Source organism: Capra hircus, chromosome 28 (assembly GCF_001704415.2).
Source record: "Capra hircus breed San Clemente chromosome 28, ASM170441v1, whole genome shotgun sequence".
In the NCBI taxonomy this organism is placed as follows: Eukaryota; Metazoa; Chordata; class Mammalia; order Artiodactyla; family Bovidae; genus Capra; species Capra hircus.
Window position 1 is genome coordinate 15,109,194 of NC_030835.1, and position 16,673 is coordinate 15,125,866.

The 16,673-nt window shown below is 37.4% G+C and overlaps 1 protein-coding gene across 2 annotated transcripts in view; it reads right to left on the minus strand.

Annotated features, from left to right (window-relative positions):
• ADK (adenosine kinase) overlaps positions 1-16,673 on the minus strand; it is a 544,457-nt gene that overhangs the window by 30,357 nt on the left and 497,427 nt on the right. For both annotated transcript variants that reach the window (XM_005699227.3, XM_005699229.3), the window contains exon 10: positions 950-1,036. In XM_005699227.3, the coding sequence (XP_005699284.1) occupies positions 950-1,036 (87 nt within the window). The remainder of the gene's footprint in view (positions 1-949; positions 1,037-16,673) is intronic.

Consider the following 16,673-nt stretch of genomic DNA (forward strand, 5'->3'; position numbering starts at 1 on the left):
AAATTATACTCCAAGGAAGGAAGGACAAGTTCCATTTACCTTTCTTTCCTTGATGTTATGAGAACTAAAGATCAGGAGGGACTCTCTTGGGCTATCATTCAGGAATCTAAAGCTTTCTAGAGATCCTAACCTAGCTTAACTACACTTAGCTAGAAGGAGTCCAGAACTTATGAATCAGATTTTACATCAACCTAAGTCAGGAAGCCAAGTGAAAATGAAGTTGCTCAGCTGTGTCTGACTCTTTGCAACCCCATGGACAGTAGCCTGCCAGGCTTCTCTGTCCATGGGATTTTTCATGCAAGAATACTGGAGTGGGTTGCCATTTTCTTCTCCAGAGGAATCTTCCCAACCCAGGGATCAAACTGGGGTCTCCCGCATTGCAGGCAGACCCTTTACTGTCTGAGCCACCAGGGAATCCCTAAGTCAGGAAGCCAAGACTCTGCCAATTTTCTTGATTTTATTTTTGACTACTCACTCCAATAAAGACTTAGTTCTTATAAATATCCAATCATGTGTTAGAAACAGATGATATAATCAAAGGATATAATCCAAAGACATCATCCTTAGTTATTAGCATACTATTAATATTCACAACTTGTTTTAAAGAACAACAATGTGTTAACATTTCAGCTTGAAGGGCTATGAGTATGCTCTGTACTATACTTGATGCAGCTTGTTTATGCAATATTCTGTCAGACACAATTAATCTTGTGAAAATGACTGGGATATAGCATAATAGTAAATTACCTTTAAGCTCCAAATATGTATTTTTCTATAGTGATATACCCTTCATAAAAATGATAGACGCATATGGAAAAAATATCAGGAGTTAATTCTTTAAAAGAAGAAAGTAAAAGTTATTAAATTAAAAAATCTTGGCCATGTGGCAAAGATAGGGTTAAAGGAAATGTTTAACTTATAAGTAAGAATCATATAAATGAGTCTGTACCTCCAACAAATGCATCTCCAGCTCCATTGGTATCAACAACTTCTTTCTGGTCTTGATCCAAGACAGCAAAAGCGGTGACTTCATTTTCTGCAATTAGAGCCAAAGCAAGGCAGAATGACTTCTCTTTGTAACACTCAATATACAGACTAACCCAGGAAAGCTTAAAGTTCCTACAGCGTTCAAAGAGAGCGACGGAGCATGAGGTCCATATTCTGCACACGAGCACTTGGGAACCACAGTGAAAAGCCAACTGTAAGCAATGTGCTTTTGGTAATTTTCAGCACACAGATGCCATACGTTTTGTCGAGAGTTATACTGAGGGTGGTTCACATTTTTGAGAAACGATTGCAAATGGTAGCAGTACCTTTTTGGACAGTAAAAATACTTGAACAGAAGCTATGAACTAAAGGAAGTGCTTTCAAGTACTATATCATGGATCTCTAATAAAACACCAAGCCTGGCCTACAATCCTGCCAGTGAAATCTTATGGTTCAGTCACTTAGCCATGTCCAACTCTTCGGAACACCATGGACTACAGCCTGCTAGACTTCTCTGTCCATGGGGTTTTCCAGGCAAGAACATTGGAGTGGGTTGCCATTTTCTTCTCCAGGAGATCTTCCTGGACCAGGGATTGAATCCTCGAACCCTCATCTCTTGCACTGGTAGGCAGATTTTCTACCACTGAGCCACCAGCAGAGCCCTGGCAGTGAAATCCTGGATATAGTTAAAGAGCTATAAATTTAAAAAATAGAAATAATGAATCTTGGGTGTTTCTGTATAGAAAATCACAATGGCACAATAAAAATATAACTACTGTTCTGAATAATACTTCATGCCAATGGCAAAGATTACTTCATGCCAATGGCAAGAATTACTGATATTAGTTGGCTTATTACAAATAACCTAATGTGGTTACTTTTTACAAAAGAGCCACTATTTCCTCCAAACTATCAGTCAAACAACAAAAGGAAAAGCTACCTCTGCCTGGGCAGAACAAAAGGGACAGTGCAATGAGCTCTTGTCTTATAGCAGTCTGCACTAGGGCTTGGTTGTTTTGACTACAGAGGAACTGAATACACTGCTTTAATCCTGGCAGATGACAGGGGAATGACATTACAGTAGTCTCCCTTATCCACAGTTTTGCTTTTTGTGGTTTTAGTTACCAGCGGTCAGCTGAAGTCTAATGGAAAATTCCAGAAATAATTCATAAATTTTAAGTTCCATATCATTTTGAGAACTGTCCCAATTTATCCTGCCCTGGATGTGAATCATCCCTTTGTGTGATGTATGCCTCCCGTATGTCATTCAGTAGCCCCCTTGGTTACCAGATTGACTGTCACTGTACTACAGAGCTTATGTTTAAGTAACTCTTATTTTACTTATTAATGGCCCCAAAGTACCAGAGTAGCAATGCTGGAGATTTGAATATGCCAAAAAGAAGCCATGAAGTACTTCGTTTAAGTGAAAAGGTTTCTAAGATCTACAGTAAGAATGAATCTTCTATCTGAAATTGTGAAGAAGGAAAAAGAAAATCTGTATGATTTGCACCTCAAACTACAAAAGTTATGGACATGACTGAGTGACTGATCACACCCACACACAAAGGGTGGTTACACAGATTCAGGAACAGATCTAGACTGAAAAACATAAAAATTACTGGAGAGGCTGAGTCTGCTGATGAAGAAGTTACTGCCACATTCCTGACAGTGCTGGAACTGATTAAGGAGAAAGGATACCAAAAACGCAAGTCTTCAGTAGCAATGAAACTGGGCTCTTTTGGAAGGAGATGCCCAAGAGAAGCTACATTCATGAAAGTGCAAAGAAGGTACCAGGGTATAAAACATGGAAGGACAGATGAACTCTGGTACTATGTGGCAACACTGCAGGGCATGTGAGAAAGCCCAGAGTAATAAGAGTAGTGTGCAGGGCAAAGAACTCACTTACTCCCAAAAACTGTCAGAAAGCAGCAGTGACAGTCACCTCATTTATTGGATGGTTTTTTTACTCATGTTTCATGCCACAAGTGAAAAAATATTTGCAAGAAGAAAGGTTGGAATTTAAAGTCCTATTAATAATGGATAATGCACCTAGTCAACCTGAATTGTTATAAACATGAAAATGTTGAGGCTAGAAGTTTACAACTTCAAATACAACTTCACTGCTTCAACCCCTTGACCAGGGCATCATTCAGTTTGTCAAGGCCACATACACCTTCCTGGTATTTGATAACATTCGACCAGCAATTGATGCAGACTCCAATCTAGACACAATGCCATACTGGAAATCATTCACTATTACATACACAGTAATACTCATCAAAGCTGCAGAGGATTAATTAAACTAGATATTGTAAAGGCCTGCAGTCATGAGTGATTTTAAAGGCTTCCTGGGAATCAACAAAAAAGTTAGGAAAATCATTCATACAGTAAGAAGAATTTGCCAACATGCTTGATGAAGAAGCATAACATATAGGAAACTATGGAGAAAGAAGTGTTACTAGATGAGAAACTGTAAGAAGTTGTTGAGTCATTGACAGAGAAAGAGAAAGATTACAAAGAAGAAAGTGAAACAGAACCAGCAATTCAGACGATACCAAAATTTGCTGAAGTCTTTCAGATTGCACAGACTTTAAAGGATAAAATTAGGGAACAAGATTCATGGATGGAATGCAGTATTACAGTTACCCTTATTATCACTGAAGGATTCAAACACGGCAGCAAAACTTTGATGTGTTAAAAAGAGACAACTTCCAATTACCATGTTCTTCTAAAAGATTTCAGTGAAACAAACACAAACAAAAACAAATACCCTTCAACCATCAAGGATCCCCAATCATGGACATCATCTGCTGCTGACACCCAACCACTGACATCATGGCTTGATATCTTCCTTCTGATGTTATCATCAGAAGGTCAATGTTAGCTTAATAATACATAACAATATGTGTCATTCATCTCACCTCATTTCATCACACAGGCACTGAATCATTTCCTGTCATCATAAGAAGGGTGAATACAGTACAATAAGATAACTTTGAGAAAGAGAAAGAGACCACAGTCATATATATATGATTGATTGTGCTTTGAGGCTTATAGGATCTTATTTCTCCAACCAGGGATGTAATGTGGGTTTCCTGCAGGTAGAAGCATGGAGTCCTAATCACTAGACCACCAGGCAATTCCCATACCATAATTTTTATTACAGATTACAACTATTATATTTTATTATTAGTCATTGTTGTAAATCTCTTGCTATGCCTAATTTATAAATTAAAACTTTACACAGTTACGTATGTATAGGGACAAAAAACATAGTATATATAGGGTCTGCTACTATGCAGTCTCAGGAATCCAATTTGTTGGGACATACCCCCTGCCAGTACAGGAAACTACTGTATTTGTGATGAAATCTGGCCTAGAGGACATTTGTAAAAGATTGAATAGTGCTTTTTATTGGTGTCTGGAACTTCTCAAACCACAAATTTGCATCCTTTCTGGTGATAGATGTGCCCCAAAAACTGTAACCTTCAATCTCACCTAAGATGAAGAAGGAGAGAAAAGGAGATCTTGGAAACTTTAAGGTTTTAATGAAGAAATTAAGACTTTCAAAAAGCATGTTCTGCCTGCTTTTTGCTACCTGCTACTAATGGATACTTTCAACAAGAGATAAACAAAGTTAAGATAATGAGAAAAAGATCCTCCTGGGAAGACTGATACTCCAGAAGAAGACTCATTCACTTCATGATCCCTATGACTGTAGATGCTAAGAAGACTTCATGTTAGACGTATCCATCTGAAAACTATAAGTACTACCTTTCCACACTTTACAACACAAGACATACATGAAGTTGACAAGGTTTTGATTAATTGGAAGTTAAGGCATAAATATCCAGGATTAAATTTCCTAGGGAGTATGTAGTATAGACTGCTATACAGGCCAAAAAAAGAGATATAAATAGAGTTTATTGGAAATAATTAGGAAAGGAAAGGGCTACAGTCTGCTTTATGGGAAGGTCTGTACCATAAATGTTTATAAAGAAATCTGATTTTATTACTTCCAAGTACAAGTCCTACTATAAAGGGAATTAACAATTATAAACTAGAACGAATAGGCACTAAACAAGTAAAACGAGCTAAGTTAATGACACCATTACAATTTATAATAGGGTTACATTATGTAATAATATGTCTATAAAACATTTTAGGTAATAGAAGAATTAATATAAGAATTAATTACTGGATTAGAGATTTGAAAATAATTATCAATAAATGGTAAGTAAGTCACAATTAGATATAATTCCTTGATTTCCTATTTAAATAGGCTATTGATTTTTAATTGGATAAATCTTTATGAATAAAACCTAATTCACAATGGGAGAGTTCATCTGAATTATGTTCTTAAGAATCACTTTTGGTCTACATTAGCAAAAATTCTAAGTGAATGAAATTTTACTATACTTTTTTCTGGATGTATGTGTAGATTCTTAAAATCTTTTATCCTTAGGTGTCATGTGAAGTTCAATTTTCTAAAACAAAGTAGAAATATTTTCTACCTTCTGTACTTGTTAATATAAATAAATATATGAGAATATGAAGAATGTATAGAGAGCTGTCGTAAACTGGTATAGACAGTCCAGGCTCTACTATCTGCTGCACCGTGTGTGCTCAGTTATGTTCGACTCTTCGCAACCCCACAGAGTATACAGCCCACCAGGCTCCTCTGTCCATGGGGTTTTCTTCGTAAGAAAAATGGAGTGGGTTCCATTTCCTCCTCTAGGGGATCGTCTCGACCCAGGCATTGAACCTGCATCTCCTGCACTGGTAGGTAGATTCTTCACCGCTGAGCCACCTGGGAATCTTTTATCTGCTGCATATTGAGAGCTATACTATGAGAACTCTTTTCAAAACAATAACCCCCAAAATCCCAAGACCTTGAATGGTGTTTCAAATTATTGAAAGGGGATTAAGCAATGTTCAGTAATATTCAATTGTATTTTCAGTAAATTCTTATTTTGAAATACAATGATCTAAGCTGTTTTACAGAGCTACTTTTTAAAAAAAAAATCCACAAACTAAGTAAATGGTTTTTTCCCAGCATGATCTATTTCATAGCCATCTAGTCAATTTATTGCATGAAAATACAAAGTACTTAACTAAATCTGAAGACCCATTTATATGCATGGGCATTATTCAGCTAATGAGGCCCAAGAAACTCACATTACTCTAACTGGGAACTAGTTTTCAAAGGTGTGAAACGGGTCTGGAGTAGCTGTGGGAAAAGTAGTAAAAATAGCCGTTTGCCTTAGTTATAGAAAAATGACACTGTTAGTTCTGATCAAATACGAGCTTAAGTGCTACTGTCTCTCAATTCCTCCCAATTTTTTTTTCCTCTCACTTTTTATAAAGTAAAGGGCTGGGAATTATTATTGTTTTTAATTAATTTATTTTTAATTGAAGGATAATTACTTTACAGAATTATGTTGTTTTCTGTCAAACCTCAACATGAATGAGCCTTAGGAATTCTTAAATCCCTTCCCTTTTGAACCGCCCTTCCATCTCCCTCCCCATCCCATGGGAATTATTATTATTCCTATTTTCCAGACTTCTACAATAGCACAAAATCATGTGCTTCCCTAAACAGACAGGAAACAAACACTAACAATTCAGTTGATACCAGATTTGTTTAGTGTCAGTATCATTTATTAGATAAGACCTTAGGGTATTTTCACTCAGAACAATCAAATTTAACATACTTAAAATACAAAGCAATAAAAATCAAACATTCTCTGGACAGTTTATACAAGCAGATAATTTACTCCTCACTTTACTGTGACATATGCCTTACTTCTCAAGCACTTAAGAGGCCAGTCTGGCTAGAATCAACTATAATGTTAAGTCATTTATACTAGAGATGGTAGTTCATACAAATGCCAAAATATCTAACTCAAAAATAATAATACAAATTCAGTCACTCAATGCCACACAACCAGACTAAATGTTCCTATAGCTTTACCACTACAAAATGAACTATATATTTTAGCACTATACACAAAGTCCCAAGACAGTTAATACCCTTAGGAAATTTTGTTCAAGGTATATTAAAAAGCCACGTGTTGCCACTGTATCAAAAATGTCACCTCTAAGTTGTAGTGAAGATACACCTGAAAAAGATAGAAAGCAGGATAAGAAGTAGACAGGCAGATGATTTTCAGCCATAAAGTAGATTGTAGTCAGTCACCACTTCTGCCACTGCCTCTGACGAGCATTACCAGTCATGGAAAAAACTGAAAACTGATGGCAAAAATTTCACCAGAAAGTGATAAGCACTACTGTTTAAAAACCTGAACTTCTAAGATTCTTTGCTTGTTTTTTATTAACCTTTTTTCTGGGGGGGGGGCAGTGTGTGGAGATAATTTGAAACTGGGCTTCCCTGGTGGCTCAGTGGTAAAGAATCCATGATGTGGATTTGAATCCTGGGTTGGGAAGATTCCGTGGAGAAGGAAATGGCAACCCACTCCACTATTCTTGTTTGGAAAATACCATGGAAAAAAGAGCCTGTCGGGTTAGTGTCCATGAGGTTGTAAAGAATTAGACATGACTTAGCGACTAAAAGACAATTTTAAACTAGCAGAAAAGTTTGAAGAAAAGTACAGAGAATGTTTATTCAGATCTATTAGTTTTTCATTTTGTCAAAATTTATCAACCCTCTGATATGTATGTATATACACATACACACATATTTTTATTTATTCTTTCAGGTCATTTGACCATAACTTGCATATATCATGTCCTTTATTCCTTAATAATTCAGTGTGTATTTCCTAAGAACAAATATATTCTTTTAGGTTACCATGGTATAGTTGATAAATTAAAAAACTTACTATTATTATTAAGTTTATTAATTTATTATTATTTATTATTTCCTCTAATCTATATTCCTTAATTGAATTTTATTAACTGTCCTAATAGGCTTTTTTTTTTTTTTTTTTGCTGCACCAGGTCTTAGTTGCTACACTCAGGATCTTCAGTTGTGGCATGCAAACTCTTAGCTGTGGCATGTGGGATCTAGGTCCCTGAACAGGGATCAAATCTGGGCCCCTGGCCTTGGAAGCATGGAGTCTTAGTCACTGGACCACCAGGGAAGTCCCTTAAAGTTTTTATAGCACTTTTTTTTAATCCTATAAGATGCAGTCCAGAACCACACATTGCTTTTAGTTATGGGGTTTTTTTTTAAAATTTAACCTTTCAATTTTTGTTACAAATAATACATAACCTATAGACTCCAAATATTAATCTATAAAAAGAAAGACATCGTATAAATTCCACTCCCTAGTCTCTCCCATTTCCCATTTCTAGTCCTACTATTTTCTAATCTGGTTATCACTGTTATTATTTCCCTGTATATCTTTCCATAATTTCTCTATGCACACACAAGCAAAATACATAGTTATTTTTCTTCTTTTTATTTTATTTTATTTATTTAAAAAAAATTTTATTTTTACTTTATTTTACTTTACAATACTGTATTGGTTTTGCCATACATTGACATGAATCCACCATGGGTGTACATGCGTTCCCAAACATGAAACCCTCTCCCACCTCCCTCTTCTTTTTATTTTAAACAACAACAACAAAAGAATAACACTATGCAGCCTGCCCTGGACCGTGTTCTTTCACTAGGCGATCTTTCTATGTTGGTAAGCAATGTCCCCATTATTTTTTATGGCGGCATAATAGTCCATTAAATGGACAGTCCTTTTGTTTACTTAAACAGTCCTTTACTGATGGACTGTTAGGTTATTTTCAATATTCAGTTATCACAATGTTTCAAAGCACTAATGTTTTTAAGTAGACTCTAAATCTAATTATTTGACTTAATAGCCAAGTCAATAATATCATTCCTACTTTATACTGGGAACTGACACAAGGGAATTAAGTTGTTAAACAAACAGCATGAAATATGCCTGTGTCACAGAATAGGAAAAAAAGGGAGAATCTAGGAAATAATTTTTCTTTTCACTGTGATACACAAACCAGGATATGAGCAAAGACACCCTGCTCAGACTGCTCTAATAAATAGGATAATGAAACAGATGACAAATTCTGCTAATAATACAGATTTATAGAACACTCCTAATTAACAGGGACTTTGGGGGGAATGAAGAACTCTGGGCTAATTTAATTTTCTGATTAAAGAAAAAGCAGAAAGTCTCTTTAGTTGGAAATCTTTCTAAATGTACTAATATAATAACATACCATGACATCCCTGCTTTAATTAGTTTAGTTTATTGAACTCAAATGAAAATTTTCTTTGATAATAGAGAATCTTATAGCACATGTTAGTGTTATTATTCTGAACATCAATCCTTATTGTAGTTCCAAATGTATAAGCGCTTTCATGAAAGGCAGAATAAATGGAATGATGTCAAGTACACTGCATTAGGACTCCACTGTTTGAGTCTGGTTTTCGCTCAGCTACTTTACTCAACAAATACTTACTAAGAGCTTATCATCTGCCAGGACCTTTGTTAGAGAGGGAGAATACAGATGTGAGGAAACATCTAGTGAGGAAACACAAAAATGAAGAAGATAATTTGAAATAACAATAAATGACATTAAGGAAACAAACAGGATGAAAAAGTATGACTGGGGAGGAGAGCTAATTTAGATGGGTGCTACTTCCTCACTGAGGAGGTGATGTTTGAATTGAGACTACAGTAGCAGGAAATAGCCACATCAGGGGTAGAATACTCAATACAGAGGACCTGGGCTATAACAAGCTTGGTTACCCTCCACGGGCGGTATTTTGTTATACCAGCCCAAATGGACTGAAATAAATATACCCACATACATATTAAAATATGATAAATGTAGAAGTTGTCATTTTACACTGGGAGAAGAAAGTTTGTTTAACAAATTGTGATGCAACTACTTAGTAACATTCTGGAAAAAATACAAACTTGTAGAATTATTTTTCTATACCCCACAGTTCATATATAAGTCCCCTACCTGAAGTGTGCTTTATCTACCTTTGATTGGAGAAGCCCACTTATCCTTAAAAATTTAATTCAAGACCACCCCTCCACCCCCTTCCCCTTCTCTCTCTTGCTGAGCAACTCATCCTTATAATTAGGTGAGATTGATCAATACAGGCATCCATGACAAGGGGGCTTGGAGCCATAGTAGGCCAAAGTGATATTAGAGGTGAAGTAGAGATGAAGAGGCAGTGATCAAGACCATTCCCAAGAGAAAGAAATGCAAAAACAAAAACTGGTTGTTTGAGGAGGCCTTACAAATAGCTGAGTAAAGAAGAGAAGCGGAAGGAAGGCAAAGGAGAAAAGGTAAGATATATCCATTTTAATAGAGTTGCAAAGAATAGAAAGGAGAGATAAGAAAGACTTCCTTAGTAATCAATGCAAAGAAATAGAGGAAAACAATAGAATGGGAAAGACTAGAGATCTCTTCAAGAAAATTAGAGATACCAAGGGAATATTTCATGCAAAGATGAGCACAAGAAAGGACAGAAATGGTATGGACCTAGCAGAAGCAGAAGTTATTAAGAAGAGGTGGCAAGAATACACAGAAGAACTATAAAAAGATCTCAGTGACCCAGATAACCACGACGGTGTGATCACTCACCTAGAGCCAGATCCTGGAGTCTGAAGTTAAGCGGGCCTTAGGAAGCATCACTATGAACAGAGCTAGTGGAGGTGATGCAATTCCAGTTGACCTATTTCAAATCCTAAAAGATGATGCTGTGAAAGTGCTGCACTCAACATGCCAGCAAATTTGGAAAACTCAGCAGTGGCCACAGGACTGGAAAAGGTCAGTTTTCATTCCAATCCCAAAGAAAGGCAATGCCAAAGAATGTTCAAACTACTGCAAAATTGCACTCATTTCACAATGAGTAAAAGTAATGCTCAAAGCTATCAAGTAATGCTCAAAGTTCTCCAAAAGGATTCAACAGTACGTGAACTGTGAACTTCAAGGTAGATGATGTGATGTTTAAGGTAGAACTGTGATGTTCAAGGTAGATTTAGAAAAGGCAGAGGAACCATAGATCAAATTGCTAACTAACATCCATTAGATCACAGAAAAAGCAAGACAGTTCCAGAAAAACATCTACTTCTGCTTTATTGACTATCTCAAAGCTTCTGACTGTGTGGATCACAACAAACAGTACAAAATTCTTAAGGAGATAGAATTACCAGACCACCTGACCTGCCTCCTGAGAAATCTGTATGCAGGTCAAGAATCAACAGTTAGAATTGGACATGGAACAACAGACTGGTTCCAAATTGGGAAAGGAGTACATCAAGGCTGTATATTGTCACCCTGCTTATTTAACTTAAATGCAGAGTAAGCTGGGCTGTATGAAGCACATGATGGGATCAAGATTGCTGGGAGAAATATCAGTAACCTCAGAAATACAAATGACACCTCCCTTATGGCAGAAAGCTAAGAGTAACTAAAGAGTCTCTTGATTAAAGTGAAAGAGGAGGGTCAAAGAGCTGGCTTAAAACTCAACATCAAAAAACAAAAATCATGGCATTCGGTCCCATCACTTCATAGCAAATAGCTGGGGAAACAATGGAAACTGTGACAGGCTTTATTTTGGGGGGGCTCCAAAATCACTGCAGATAGTGACTGCAGCCATGAAATAAGACGCTTGCTCCTTGGAAGAAAAGTTATGACCAACCTAGACAGCATATTAAAAAGCAGAGACATTACTTTGCCCACAAAGGTCCAGATAGTCAAAGCTATGGTTTTTTCAGGAGTCATCTATGGATGTCAGAGTTGGACTATAAAGAAAGCTGAGTGCTGAAGAATTGATGCTTTTGAACAGGGGTGTTGGAGAAGATCCTTCAGAGTCCCCTGGAATGCAGGGAGATCCAACCAGTCAATCCTAAAGGAAATCAGTCCTGAATATTTATTGGAAGGACTGATGCTGAAGCTGAAGCTCCAATACTCTGGCCACCTGATGTGAAGAACTGATTCACTGGAAAAGACCCTGATTCTGGGAAAGACTGAAGGCAGGAGAAGGGGACGACAGAGGATGAGATGGTCGGATGGCATCACCTACTTGATGGACATGAGTCTGAGCAAGCTCCGGGAGTTGGTGATGGACAGGGAAGCCTGGTGTGCTGCAGTCCATGGGATAGCAAAGAGGCGGACATGACTGGGCCACTGAACTGAACTGTGTAGTGTTACGGAAAAAATTGAGCAATCAAACATCAATGGCTTTCTCCTTCCCTCCATCCTTCCTGTCCTTTCCTTGTGGTTTAGTCCATATCACTGAAGTAGTGGGATACAGGATACTACTGGTACTCTAAATGGACCCCTTTCCAAAACCATGTATTTCTTCCTGAGTACAACAGTAAAGATTTTCAAATGGATATTCAGGTACAAAGCTATTCTCCATTATCAATGAAGATGCTACTGATACCACTACTTCTAATCATGGGCTTCCTACTGGTAAGATTTCCTTTTGAATTGCTGGTGGTGGCAATGGTAATGTTGTTAAGCTTGCAAAGGAAAAGCTGCATCAGATATGAGGGAACCGTCTCCTTTCTTATCCTATGGATTAAGAAATCTTAGAGCAAGAAAGCATTAATGAAATATCACTAATGTTTAGTGCAGTCTGGTTTGCAGGGATGATAATGCTTTAAGGTAACGTCATAGGTTTAAAAGGAAACAAACAAAAAAATAAAGTCTATACTATACAATAAAATTAAACTTCCTCAAAGTATGGAGTGAATTTCAGAGGGCTCCCTGACAAACATTGATAGAAGTTATGAGTACTATTTACTGTCCAATAAACTAAATTGGATTCACAGATCACTTGACTACTTGGAGTACAGCGATAAGCACTAGTAAACAACGATTTTATCCAATTTAAACAGAACACTTTTCTTTATTGAGGCATTTACCAATCTCTCTTGCACTTAAAAGTAGATTAAAATGTATAAACGTATGGTTAATTACCTGTTTGAAGAAAACCTCACAATTACAATATTTTATATTGCTTTTTAAGCTTGGTTGTACACCTCACTATTCTTTATGAGCAGAATTTGTAGCATCAGATTGAAAGTTGCAGGAATAGTTTAAGGATCATACTCATACCTATAAGTAGATTAAAAAGAATGGCACAACCCTATTAAAAATGATAAAGACCCTCTTTCCAAACAGGCTGGTGTCTGTCATCTAATACTGAGCCGATTACTGCTAATTCCTCTCAGAACTGTTTCTACTAATAATCCTTAGTTGCTCCTTCCATTTTCCTGTCCAAAGTGTCATTCTAGATGTCTATTACTCTTCTGAAGTCACCAAATAATTGTCACCATGAGAGGCTAGAATAGAAGCCATTAGGTGTCAAGTCTTTATACTTTGCTAGTTAGGTTGAACCACTAGATAGTTCTTCAAATGATACCAACCCCCCCCCTCCTCAAAACCCAGCATTTTTGTTTCTGAGACTGGAAGATGAGAGATAATTCAATTTAAGAAAACCATCTTGTACAGCTTCGGCGGATACTATTGATGCTCTAGTTTATGTAAATGGCACGTGCTAGCCTTGGTCTGTTTACAGTCCACAATACCACTTATACTTCCTCATATGACCCAGAGACAAGATATAAATTGGTCAGGCTGTAGAGGTCAGTGCTGCATGGCTGGTGTCCTTAATTGGGTGGGGTATGACTTCTTGACATTGGTTACATCTGAACAGAAGAAATTTAGGCCTTGCTATTAAAAAAAAAAGTCTCTTTTAATACTGACAAATTGCACTAGTATTCCCAAAGAAATAAAGCGTCAATAGGCCAGGTATGAATTTATTCACCTATTTTAATAGCACATTTTAGATAATATTAAGTAAATGTTCTCTGTGAGCAACATTTGGAGAAGGCAATGGCACCCCACTCCAGTACTCTTGCCTGGAAAACCCCTGGACGGAAGAGCGTGGAAGGCTGCAGTCTATGGGGTCGCTGAGGGTCAGACCCGACTGAGCGACTTCACTTTCACTTTTCACTTTCATGCATTGGAGAAGGAAATGGCAACCCACTCCAGTACTCTTGCCTGGAGAATCCCAGGGACAGGGGAGCCTGGTGGGCTGCCGTCTATGGGGTTGCACAGAGTTGGACACGATTGAAGCAACTTAGCGGCAGCAGCAGTGAGCAACATTTGCATCAGCAGTTTAGTTTTTATTTTACCAGAGTGGTAACTGATAAGGAAAGGGAAAAGCCTTCATGTTTAGCATGAAGCACATTCTGAAAGCTTAGAATTTGAGCATCTGTGGCTATGGTTCACATTTTCTGGTAGTGATGGCAATCCCCTTAATACTTTGAGAGTGAAGGGAACACATACTGGATCATACAGGTGCCTTCTACCTATAACCAGGTACCGTGGTTTGAAAGGGATGCAGACAGAAACATCTTTAACACTGTCAGGGAAAGTCAGGGGCACACATTTTCACCTTCTTTACAGAATAAATGCCATTAAGAAATATGAAAAAGTGAAGAGCTTCTCTAGCAGTCTAGTGGTTAGGAATCTTCCTGCTAATGCATGGCACACAGGTTCAACCCCTCGTTGGAAAGATCCTGTATGCCATGAGGCATCTAAGCCCAAGACCTGCAACTACTGAAGCCCACGCACCCTAGAGCCTGTGCTTTGCACCAAGAGAAGCCATCGCAATGGGAGGCCCACGCGCTGCAGCTAGAGAGGAGCCCCCACCGCTACAACTGCAAAGACTCGTGCACAGCAACAAAGACTCCGGCAGAGACAAAAATAGTTTTTTTAAAAAGAGAGAAAATGTGAGCATTTTATCTAACATATTCCAAGTCTATGAAGTCACTCTAGACATCATATAACAAGTCTTTCTTAATTATATGTTTACATATTTAGTGGGAAGAAATGGAGATAATTATTGAAATGTAGCAGAAACCCATTATTAGGTACATAACAAATATTTGGTGATTGACTAATGGTAGAATTAAAAGACTTCTAAGCTAGGAAACAAATACATTTTCTCATAAACTAATTTTTAGATATTATTTTAACAAAATAGAGGAAACTTCTGTATTTCTCAAATATTTTCTTAGTGGGTACAACAGGGATTACAATCAACATTCTAAATATATAACAATCTAATCTGAATTGAAACCAAATTAGTTTCAATACCACACAAAACCTATGCTTCCATATTATTCCTTTTCCCTATTATGATGGTGCTATAAATTGCATCTTTATGCAGATGTATCCATTAACATATATTTGTAATTACTGTTAAATGTATTGTCTTTTAAATCATGTATGAAAAAAAGAGGAGTTAGAAACTCAAAATACAAGAACACTGGCTATTCACCTATGTAACTATGTTTACTGGAATTATTTCTTTACATGGCTTCGAGTACTGTCCAGCATCCTTTCATTTCAGCCTGAAGGGTTTCTTATAGGGCAGGTCTACCATTAATGACATCCACTGGATCATCGAAAAAGCAAGAAGAGTTCCAGAAAAACACCTACTTCTGCTTTACTGACTACACTAAAGCCTTTGACTATGTGGATCACAACAAATGATGGAAAATTCTTAAAGGAGATAGAATTACTAGACCACCTACCTGCCTCTTGAGAAATTTGTATGCAGGTCAAGAATCAACAGTTAGAACTGGACATGGAACAACAGACTGGTTCCAAATCAGGAAAGGAGTACATCAAGGCTGTATATTGTCACCCTGCTTATTTAACTTACATGCAGAGTATATCATGAGAAATGCCGGGTTGGATGAAGCACAAGCTGGAATCAAGATTGCCGGGAGAAATATCAATAACCTCAGATATGCAGACGATACCACCCTTACAGCAGAAAGTGAAGAGGAACTAAAGAGCCTCTTGATGAAAATGAAAAAAGAGAGGAAAAATGTTGGCTTAAAACTCCACAATCAGAAAACTAAGATTATGGCATCCAGTCCCATCACTTCATGGCAAATAGATGGGGCAACAATGGAAACAGTGACAGTCTTTATTTTTTTGGTCTCCAAAATGACTGCAGATGGTGACTGCAGCCATGAAATCAAAAGACACTTGCTCCTTGGAAGAAAAGTTATGACCAATCTAGACAGCATTTTAAAAAGCAAAGACATTACTTTGCCAACAAAGGTCCAGATAGTTAAAGCTATGGTTTTTCCAGGAGTCATGTATGGATGTGAGAGTTGGACAATAAGGAAAGCTGAGCACTGAAGAATTGATGCTTTTGAACTGTGATGTTGGAGAAGACTCTTGAGAGTCCCCTGGACTGCAAAGGAGATCCAACCAGTCAATCCTAAAGGAAATCAGTCCTGAATATTCATTGGAAGGACTGATGCTGAAGTTGAAACTCTAATACTTTGGCCACCTGATGCAAAGACTCACTGGAAAAGACCCTAATGCTGGGAGAGATTGAAAGCAGGAAGAGAAGGGGATGACAAAGGTCGAGATGGCTGGCTGGCATCACTGACTTGATGGACATGAGTTTGAGTAAGCTCCGGGAGTTGGTGATGGACAAGGAAGCCTGGTGTGCTGCAGTCTGTGGGGTCACAAAGAGTCAGACACAACTGGGCAACTGAACTGACTGACTGACCAGTAGTGAACTCCTCTAGCTTTTGTTAACTGGAAATATCTTAATTTCTCCCTCATTTTTGATGTAATATTTTAACAGATATGAAACTCCAGTATATATAAACCCTTGTTTTCAG